Source organism: Peromyscus californicus, unplaced genomic scaffold (genome assembly GCF_007827085.1).
Source record: "Peromyscus californicus insignis strain IS unplaced genomic scaffold, ASM782708v3 Scaffold_10__1_contigs__length_136768540, whole genome shotgun sequence".
Taxonomy (NCBI): domain Eukaryota; kingdom Metazoa; phylum Chordata; class Mammalia; order Rodentia; family Cricetidae; genus Peromyscus; species Peromyscus californicus.
This window is the reverse complement of record NW_026294391.1, coordinates 48587298-48597812: the sequence shown is the minus strand read 5'-3', so window position 1 is coordinate 48597812 and position 10515 is coordinate 48587298. Positions and strand designations below refer to the sequence as shown.

The 10515-nt window shown below is 40.6% G+C and overlaps 1 protein-coding gene across 1 annotated transcript; it reads left to right on the top strand.

The window, feature by feature from the left end:
- Window positions 1-3230: 3230 nt before the first annotated feature.
- Window positions 3231-4283, top strand: LOC128116670 (melanoma-associated antigen B3-like). Its single transcript, XM_052748150.1, has one exon. The coding sequence runs from the start codon at window positions 3231-3233 to the stop codon at window positions 4281-4283; it is 1053 nt and encodes a 350-aa protein (XP_052604110.1).
- Window positions 4284-10515: the final 6232 nt, after the last annotated feature.

Below are 10515 nucleotides of genomic sequence, written 5' to 3'. Positions count from 1 at the left end.
GGCCCACAAAGTATGTCCTGAGTGACATTCTCTGCTAACCATAAAGAATTGTCCCAGTCCCTTAGGAAACTGTTCCCTTTTTGACAGCTTTTGCCTAACTCAGAAGAGCAGCTCCATCTCAAATAATAGAGCTTGTTCTCTATTTTAGCCACTGCAGAAGACATCTACCCTTACCTCAGTAACCACCATTTTTGTGTTGATATTTTTAAAATAATTTTATTTATTGTGATTGAAATATCATCGATTCCATCTTTTCCCCCATTTCCTTTTCCTCTTTCCAAACCATGTACCTACCTTGCTCACTTTTAAATTACTGGTCTCTTTTTCTTTAATTGTTGGTGGTTGTAGTGGTGGTGGTTGTGGTAGTGGTGTGTGTGTGGTGTGTGTGTGTGTGTGTGTGTGTGTGTGTGTGTGTGTGTGTGTGTGTGTGTGTGTTTGTGTAGTGTTACATGCATACATGTTTTCAGGGTGACTGGAGTCCATACAAGAAGGGGACAGGGAGGACACCAATCGGCATGTTCATGTGGGGGGAGGCAAGCTCAGGAGGTAAGGCTGTCTTTAAGAGAGGGAGCTCCAAGACTGCATCCAGGTTATACAAAAAAAAAAAAAAATCCATGAATTCGGTGAGGGCTTAGGAAAAATTCTTATCCACCTGAAGGTTAGACTTTATCTGAGGGGGAAAATAAGGAAACATATATGCTTTCTGATGGTAACTTTTTCTTTTACTTCATCTTAAAAAAATCTCTTTCTCTGAAAATCTGTCTCCCGGTTGTATAGCTTGATCTGCTTAAGCCCCCCTGGCAATAGGGTCAGAATCCGTCCCTGGTTCGGGTGGGACACTTTGCACAGCCTTGAGCCAGGGGGAGGGCCTTAGACATGCCTCAAGTTAATATACCTTCCCACGGGAGGCCTTACCTTCTTGCAGGAGTGATTGGGGTTGGGTTGGGAGGGGGTGGCTGGAGGGGTGGGAGGAGGGAAGAGGGGGATCTTTGATTGCTGTGTAAAATAAATAAAAATATTTATTAATAAAAAACAAACAAAATAGGAAAATCTGACCCCATATAATTATATCTCTTAATATACATCTCTCAGTATATATATGTATTTTTTCTTTATATATATATATATATATATATATAAAGATATACATATATTTCTCTTTTTGAAAGTCTCTCTTGTTCTCACTCTCCTGCCTAGTTATTCATTCTCTTTGTTCAGTTCCTTCTGCATACCCACATATATGTTCACACATTCTCTCATTCCTCCTTCTTCCCCTCATGGCCAAACTCTGCAAAATTATTTGTTACATTTTCAGGGTCTGACCCATTCTCATAACACATGACAAGTCACATAGTTTTTCTCAGGCTAGGAAGGTCACACTGACTGGCCAGTGTGTAACACTTGACCAAGCATGTAGCCTGAATGTTTAGTGTTCCCAGACATAGAATGACATTGAAATTCAGGACTTAACAATAACAGTAGTTGACTAAACCTTGAGTGGTTGGAGTACAAGCAGAAAGAGAATTATTGCAGGGGGTTATGTCTACCAATGTTGCTTCAGTTCTGACCTTCATTTAGCAACTAACAAATGGAATTTACATCTGTGTTTTCTCTGCAAGGGCAGTTAGTCTGTTTAGAATTTGTCCTGAAATCTAAACTTAGCTGTCTTTTGTGAATGAGAATACTATTACTTTCCTGTGTCAGTTATGAAAAATATTCCAGTACTATTTTTATTGATCAGAATTACACAGCTTAAACAGACTTTCTGACCATGCATAGCTATATGTGCCCAAAGATGGAATTTTTTTTACGAGATAAACACATAAGCAGTGGGGAAAATACCCATAGCTGTTATTAGGGAAGAAATGAAGTGGCACATGAGAAAAATTACAGACAGAAACAACCAGGCTTTTACAGTCAATGACTCCACAGCATTGAAAGATGGGGCTCCCCATCAGGTGGGGCTGGTGAGTGGACCTGTTAAACACTTGTTGTCATCTGCTTTATACTCCCATGGCCTCCTTCAAGGGGGCTTCAACCCTAGACAAGAACTCCAGTCAATGACCACCATTTTAATCTGTCTCGGTGCAGTATGTATAATAACTGTCCCTCCCTTGCCACAAACACCCTTGTTCTCAGTCTCTGTTACTTTCAGAGAAAGACTCACATCACACCTCAGGAAGCTGGTCCATGTTTGCAGTAGTGGAACACCCCAGAGGGAAAAGATACCCCTAACAATTTAGAGAAGCCCCGAGAAGAATGGGACAATTGAAATACGCACTCGATTATGCATTTATGGCTTCAAAAAATGGCACAGTCAATAAAAATGTGGGCCACATTTTAGTAGAGGAAAGAAGCCCACACTGACAATAGAAAATGCAGAAAAACACAGGTGGAGATACACACAAAGGCCAAGCATGGGTGTCCCACAGACATACGACCTCTGTTCCTACAGAATTAGAGAACTGAGGCTCTTGACATGAGGGGAAAAGATCTTCATGTTGGCCAAAGAAGCAACACCATGTTTTGTAAGGAATTAAGAATGTGTTCTAAGGGAAGTCCCCATCCCAATATACTCAGGAGGTTCACAGCCTGCCCCTACCATCAATCCTTTGAGGTATATGGAGGGCTATTATGTTAATTACTATCAGAAGAATCTTAAGAGTAATGAGATTCTTAGGGTGAATGGAGGGTCCTTTAGCGAGATAAGTCCGCTGAGTATGGTCAGAAATCAGATAAGGACTCCATGTGGGAATCAGAGTATTTCTCCCCTGCTGAGAGCCAAGATTTTCTGTGCAGTAGTAATGGATCAGGCCCCCATTTGCTCCCATGCTATGAGGCTGTAGCTGAAATAGTGGTACAGATTTTGGTTAGAGGACATGGCCTAAATATTTCTACAAGGAAGTTTAAGTCATGTCTGAGGAAAACACATACAACAGAATGCCAGCCTGCTGTATTCAGCTGAGCACTGCAGAGGCAGGAATGATAGACTGTAACCCTAGACTTAACTGATTCTTCCTTAGGGAACAGGCAATTGAGAACAGAAGACCAGTAGGTTCCTAAAATCGGTGCTCTCATGGGAACATGCAGAGGCTAACATAGATGAATAAATAAAGGGTGGATTCCCCTGGATGAAACGGCTCACATAATTTCATTCTCCCCTTGGCAGGTGTCTGCATCACCAGCATCCTGCCCACACATCTTGCTGTTGTCCCTAGCCAAGAGTCATCATGCCTCGTGGTCATAAGAGTAAGCGCCATGCCCGGAAGAAACGCCACCAGGCCCGAGGTGAGGCTCAGGCTTGTGGAGGTGTTCAGGAAATAGCAGAGGAACCACAAGAGGCAGCAGAAAAGTCCTCTGCTGCTTCCCAGAGCCAGCCTGGGGCTGAGTCTTCCAGCACTCCCGAGGCTCCTCAGAGAGCAACATCATCTGCCTCAAGCACTCTGAGTATTTCTTCCTCTGAATCACGTGAGAGTTCCTATGAGGAAAGTGATGAATTCAAGGAAAAGGAATGCCCTGTTGAGGACAAGCCCTGCACCATCCGTCCTCACCAAGATATGGTAGCAAGAAAGGTAATGGTGCTCTTACAGCAGCTGCTCCACAACTTCAATCGGAAGCAGCTTACTACTAAGGAAGACATGCTGAAGCTTATCACCAAGAAGTATGAAGACGACTTCCCTGAGATCTTCAGGAAAGCCTCTCAGAAGCTCGAAGATGCCTTTGCAGTGGAAGTGAGGGAAGTCAACTCCAGTGAGCCCTCATACAACCTCATCAGCAAGCTGAAGCTCCCCAACAATGGGAGGATTCGTGCTGGCAAAGGCTATCCCAAGACCGCTTTCGTGATGTGTGTCCTAGGTATCATCCTCGTTAGGGGCAATTGTGCCAGTGAAGAAGAGATCTGGCAAATCCTGAAGAAGAAGCGAATCTATCCAGTAAAGAAGCACCGCATCTTTGGTGAGCCCCGGAAGCTCATGAGGGAGTATTTGGTGAAGCTGAAGTACCTGGAGTACAGGCAGGTGGCCGGCAGTGATCCTCCACGCTATGAGTTCCTGTGGGGTCCCCAAGCCTATGCTGAAACAAGCGAGATGAAAGTCCTGGAATATTTGGCCAAGATAAACCAAACAACACCTAGTGCCATCTCTGCCATTTACGAAGAGGCTTTGAAAGATAACCAAGGACAAACAGAAGCCAGAGATGAAGATGACTCTGATGCCACTGACCAAACTGGTGAAGATTCTTCAGTAAAATTACCAGCAAATTCCACCGTTCCTGTTGATCCCTAAAGTTTTCCTGTCATTGAGATAAGGACATAAATCATGGAAAAAAAGGTTTTCTTGAAATTATGAAATAATCTTAGAGTTAGTAGGTCAGTACACTGGAATAACAGGGGATTAGAACATAGTGAAGCCTAGTTTCCTTTAATTGCATTCGTTATGTGGTTTGGTAAAGTTAAATGCAATAAATGTAATTAAATATTTCCCCTGGCTTGTAAAACAAAAGTCAATAAAAGTCAAATGTTTATGAATTAGACTTTGTGTTTATTTACTGATATTGTACAAATCTATATCAAATATATTATCTTTAGAAGCCCATGTGAAAGTATTAGAATGGTAATATAATATTCCAGCCTCCAATTTTAGAAATTTTCAGCCAGTATCTGCAGTTTTATCAGGAAGATTGGATTTCCTCTTTTTGACTTAAGGTAAAGTAAAAAGGAATAAGGACAATGGTGTTTTCTTATGAGAGCAATCATGTTGAAATTCATTGAGCAAGGCATGTGGAAAAGTAAAATTCCCAAAACTTGGAAAACAGATGCAATTTTCATTCATTGGTCATGAAGGTGTTGGGCTGACTGGACTTTAAAAGCAATGAATAAATGCCATCCCCTTAGATGGTATGCCTTACAGTTTTTTGAGGAAAATCCTGTAAGTCTATGCTAGCAACACAGAGGAAGTGCACACTGGAGGTTGGGGTCAGATGGAGGTGTGTCACCTTAATTGTGGTTTAATTTTTATAGTTCTGGATGCTGAAAATTGTAAGATCAAGGTGACATCTGACCCAGTTCTAAATCTATTCTTATTTAAAACTTTGAGAGAGGAAAAGAACAGGGGAGTAAGGGATGGACAAAAGGAAAGGAAAGGCAAAGTGAAGACAGGAAAAGGTGTAAGTGATTGGGTTGGTGGGCAAATGGAACACAAATCTCCATTTGGGAAGGAAGGAAATACGTCCTATTTTCTTTTCCAGTGCAGGTAAGTCAGTTTGAAAATCAGGTGATTGGTGCACATTCTGTCAACATTTTGAGAGATTCCTCATGTAAGATGAGATCCATAGAAACCACTACATCATCACCATTTGACTTGCACTAAAAAGTAGATCCTAACTGATGAGAAGAGCCTTTCATGTTAAGTTATGTTAATTTTCATTTCACAAACATTTATCAAGGGCTACACTTTGTTAAATCAATAATGACTAAAATGAGGCAGCTGGACAGAAGGACATCATGGGGCAGTGGAAAGATTTGACCTTGTCACAAATTCTAAGACCTTGAATTGTAGTTTTTGGGACAAGCCACCTCACACTCAAATTAGAGTGGTCATGCTGAAATTTAACATAGTTGTACTCATTATTTTTGCCCTGTGTACTATAAATTTATGAGACTATTCTACATGCTTTAATACCTTCAGGATATGAGAACAAGAAGTACAATAAGTGGATGTATCACTGACCTGGTCCTGGTTGTTTGGGGATGTCACCTCACCTCGTTTCTCTATTGTCGGGGTAGGTAGGACAGCCTTACCCACCTCACCAGATTTAATTGCACTTTCAGGGTCACTTAATGGGAAAAGATTTCCAGGTAAGATAGGAGCTTTCATTTCATTGCTCTCTTCCATGTGCCTCACTCCAGACTCACCTGCCTGTGCTTCTGGTGCACACAGACAGGGCCCTGATGTTTGCCTTGTACCTAATTCCAAAGAAATAAGTTCTCATGCACCACAAGCTTTTCTCTTCCCAGTTCCCTGTTATAACTCACTGCTAAGCTGATGGTTACAGGATCACCACAGAACTGGAATCCAGAGATCAAGTAAGAAACTTCAAGAGCTAAAGGTATTTACACCCCCAGACCCAAAAGTGTCTGGGCTCTACAAAAACAGACTTTAATCTTGGCTCTTCAAAAACAGATTTTAATATAACCATCTATTACTGTTAAATGCTTCTAACAATTGATTACCTGTCTCCTGGATGCCAAATTAGTAAAGGAAACAGGTGTCTTAAAATAATCTGTCTCTGATAAAGCTTAACATGTTCCAATCTCTCTGTCTCTCCCATTAACACTAACCAATATAAGCAGAGTACTAAACACCACAAATGGTCACTAATTTTCTCATGGCTGCTTCTTAACATGTTCAAAATTTTATTCCAAGCTCCAGAAACCAGCTTAAAACCATCTGGACAGGTCGGATCTACTTCAGACTTTTCCTGTCTCATCAGCATCCTGTCAGACACAAAAGCAGCCAGAGTGCCAAGCCAAGAGGGATGCATGTCTCCAGAGCAACAGACGACAGACAGCCCATCATCCCACAGCGCCTGTCTACCTTGGAAGACACCCTACTCTACCCCCACCATGAGCCAACCGACGCCCACCAAGTCATCTGGAAGCAGGTTTTCCGGGAGAAATGCCGCCCCTATTCCTATTCACTTGCTTTTTTATAATAAGCAAAACTCTGGAATGTTAGAATCCTGCCCTCTCTCTTCTGGATCTAACGTCTTACATCATCAGGAGGGCACGGGTGACTGCGTATCTCCACATGGTCATGCAATCCCTGCCTTAAAAGCCCAATGTGAACCCCCACCCTTTCCTTTTTCTATTTTCCTCTCTGCTCTGCTCCTGCCATCTTTCTGTTCCCTCCCCCAGGCCTGGGTCTCTCCCCACCTTTCCTTCCTAATAAAATTCTAAAAGGTACCAATGGGTTCTGTCGTGACTGTGACCTTTCCACGCAGTAACCAGCACCAGCCACCAGTGCTGTTTTCCTTTCAGTTGTACTCATTACTTTTGCCCTGTGTACTATAATTTTTATGAGACTATTCTATATGCTCTAATACTTTCAAGATATGAGAACAAGATGTACGACAAGTAGATGTATCACCGGTGACCAATATAATAACAGTAACTTTTCAAAGACTGAGCATTGTTTTCTAGCTGTGTACTCCAACCAGATAGTGCCTACACAAGACTCACTTGGTTGATGTTGAGCTTGTGGTTTTCTTTTTAAGGCTGGTAGATGGAATAGTAAGACAAAACCCTGATATACATTTGTCTGGTGCACTTTTCCACTCCTACTTGAAGACGCTCTGCCTCCAATTCAGTATTTTTTCTCTCATTATTCTAAACTGGCTCTCAGACAAAAAAAATGATACTAATATTCAAAGTAGTGAAAACAAGTCGATAAAAGGGAAGTGAATAGATTAAAAAATCTTTAGATAGTGGCGCTAGGCTTTTGTTTCCTGAAAGGCAACATGATACAGGAGCTGGTATTCCTGGTATGATACACCTGCAGGTCTTTGCAAAGTACAGCACCCTTCCCCAGGATCTTCCCAGTATACACTCCTTCCACCTCTGGAGCCTGACCTGATGGGTAGCTCTTGACTGCATCTTAATCTGAAGGTTACATTCTACTCCAATTGGAGTGAATAGCCTCTTCCACATAACCCTGACAGGACATTCCAACTCCATGGTGGTGTCACCTTTGCCATGGGTTGTCTATCATCTTCAAATTCTACTTTATACAACATATTAGAAATCTCTCTCTCTCTCTCTCTCTCTCTCTCTCTCTCTCTCTCTCTCTCTCTCTCTCTTGTCTTATACCCCACTCCTTTTCTTTTTTCTATGGCTTTTCAAACATTTCATTTTTTTATTGATAATTACTTTCTCGGTGTGTTTCTAAATCTTTGGTTTATACACTTATTGTTATGTGTTAAGCATAAAGTAGATTTTATATTTGTGAATTAAATTAAGAAGCTTTGTTTCTGGCTTTTTTGATACACAACAGGAGAAATGTTAACTTTTGCTATTCTAATGTTTTTCACTAGATTTTTTTATTCCATATATTCCAAATACAGTTAGTAAAAGGCACCAATATTGCTGGCTTAAGGGAAAATATTCTTAAATATTACTCTGCAAATACTAGAATTTTAAACAATAGAAGTAATTATTTCTCATTTTATGATATTAACACTTTAAAAATTATATTTTTCTTACAACTTACAGAATTTTGTCCACAGTTGCACCAAATAGTGCAAATTGCCTAGAAGTAGAAATTCTTGTCCTTCTGTGACCAAAGTGCTGGCATCACATGTTCTTTGGTGGGAAGAACTACTTTATGTTTGAGAAATAAAAAGCTACTTAGCAAAGATTTGGTGCCAAGATGTGCCTGGTGACTGTCAAACATCTGGTGCTGATCCTTCAGTCTATGAGTCCCTATGAGGTCCCAGAACTTAAACTGAAACAACCAAGATTGATATCCAGGATGGTTTCATCTAGGACTAGTAATATTCTACCTTTTGCATTCCATAATACCTTATGAGCAAATTCTGAGTAATCAGGCAGAAGGAATAGCAAAGATAGCTACAGACTGGCCTGTTGTTTCTGACAATTCTATCTTTCAACCCAAAGCCATGTCCAGTAGCTCATCCCTCATCTAGTTGGGGTAGTGTGAAGTACAGTTTTTACTTTCTGTTTGGAAGGAACATGCAATTATCTCAGCAATGGAGACTTTACTGGATGGAGGACAAAAATGCATGTGTTCTTAAGCTCTTTCTGCTTAAATAAGTAACCGTTTTAGTGTTTGTACTTTTAAGTCAAGAAGTTACTTAGCTTCAAATAATCTTATCAATTATTTTGTTCTCATATAAACTACTGTGCAGTTTTAGTATTAAGAAAACAAATTCACAAAGCATTTTTTGTTTATGACTTAGTATTGGGTGGAGTAAACAGCCAAAGGAACCCCACCATAAAGGAATTGTTACACACTGTAAATGACAGTGTGAAAAAACTAAAAATGTGCGGCTGGAGAGAAAGCTCAGTTATTAGGAGCACTTGCTGCTCTTGCAGAGGATCCAGGTTTGGTTCCAAATGCCCACATTGGGTGGATCACAACAACCCATAGCTCCAGTTCTAGGGGATCTGGCACCCTCTTCTGTTCTCAGAGGGTACCATGTATGTACATGGTGCACATACATACATGCAGCCATTCACACATACACATAAAAAAGCAATATGTTTAGTGGCTGCTATGGAAACCAGTGTGGAGGTTCCTGAAAAAGCTGAAAATTGATTTACCCCAAGATCCTGCTATACCACTCTTGTGCATATACCCAAAGGACTTTACATCTTACCCGTCTTTATATTTTATAATGTACATTATAAAATATACATATGTATAATAACACTTGTTCATCCATGTTCATTGCTAATCTGTTCATAATAGCAAGACATTAGAAAGTCTAGAGAGCCACCAAATTGAAATAATAAAAATGTGTCACAGTTACACAATGGAAAAACGAAATTATGAAATTTTCAGAGAAATGAGTGGAACTAGAATCAATCATCCTGAGTAAGGTAGCCCAGATCACAAAACACAAATATAGCATGTTTTCTCTAATATGTAGATGTTAGCTTTTAAGCTTTCAATATGTGTGCTTCAATCCAAATAACTACAAAGGGTAGGTACATGGTAAATGATGGGGGGGGGGGTGCAGAGGGGAGGGAATTTTCCAAGTTAGAGGAAATAGAATATAGTATTATAAAGATTTAAAGTGGAAACTAGAATAGAAGGATTAAATGGTGAAGGGGTTGGGAAAGTATGGTAAAGGAGGGACCATTGGAGGGCCATCTAACAGAAAGGTCTTTTGAAAAACCATATGGGAACCTACTGCAGTAGATGTTTTCCTAATACATACATATGTGATAGGAATTTAAATGGAGTTTTCATACAATGGGGGAGACAATGTCCCAACTAGACATTTTATGCCACCAAGTAAAACATCCAGTGCCAGAAATGGAATACATCCTGTTGAATTGTTGGCCAGAATAGTCACAGGTCCTCTCAAATATCATCATAGGATATTGCCAAAAGTATCTGGTGGTGTGAGGCCACTTACTTATATAACATTGGACATGGAGAAGTCAAAAATGGTGCCCAAATAGAAGCTTCACCCCTACTGAGTAGCATTCTTGATTCTGGAAGGTATTCTGTACACTACCAGAGGAGAAAAGCAATCATCAATATCGCCCAGATACCAAACTCTGACCTACAACCTTGACCTGCCTGCAAGATACACAGGTTAGCCCTAAATAGGATGTCTCAATCAAATTCCTTTCCTCAGGGCTTAGAGAACCCTGTGGAAGAGGAAGCAGGAAAGGGGTAAAAGCCAGAGGGCATATAGAGCACCAAGAAAACAAAGCCCTCTAAATCAACATGAGCAAAGCTCATAACAACCCACATAAACTGAGGCAGC

What these genes read in the sequence shown, in the direction of transcription:
- LOC128116670 (XM_052748150.1), top strand. Translation starts at nt 3,231, where the DNA reads ATGCCTCGTGGTCATAAGAGTAAGCGCCATGCCCGGAAGAAACGCCAC.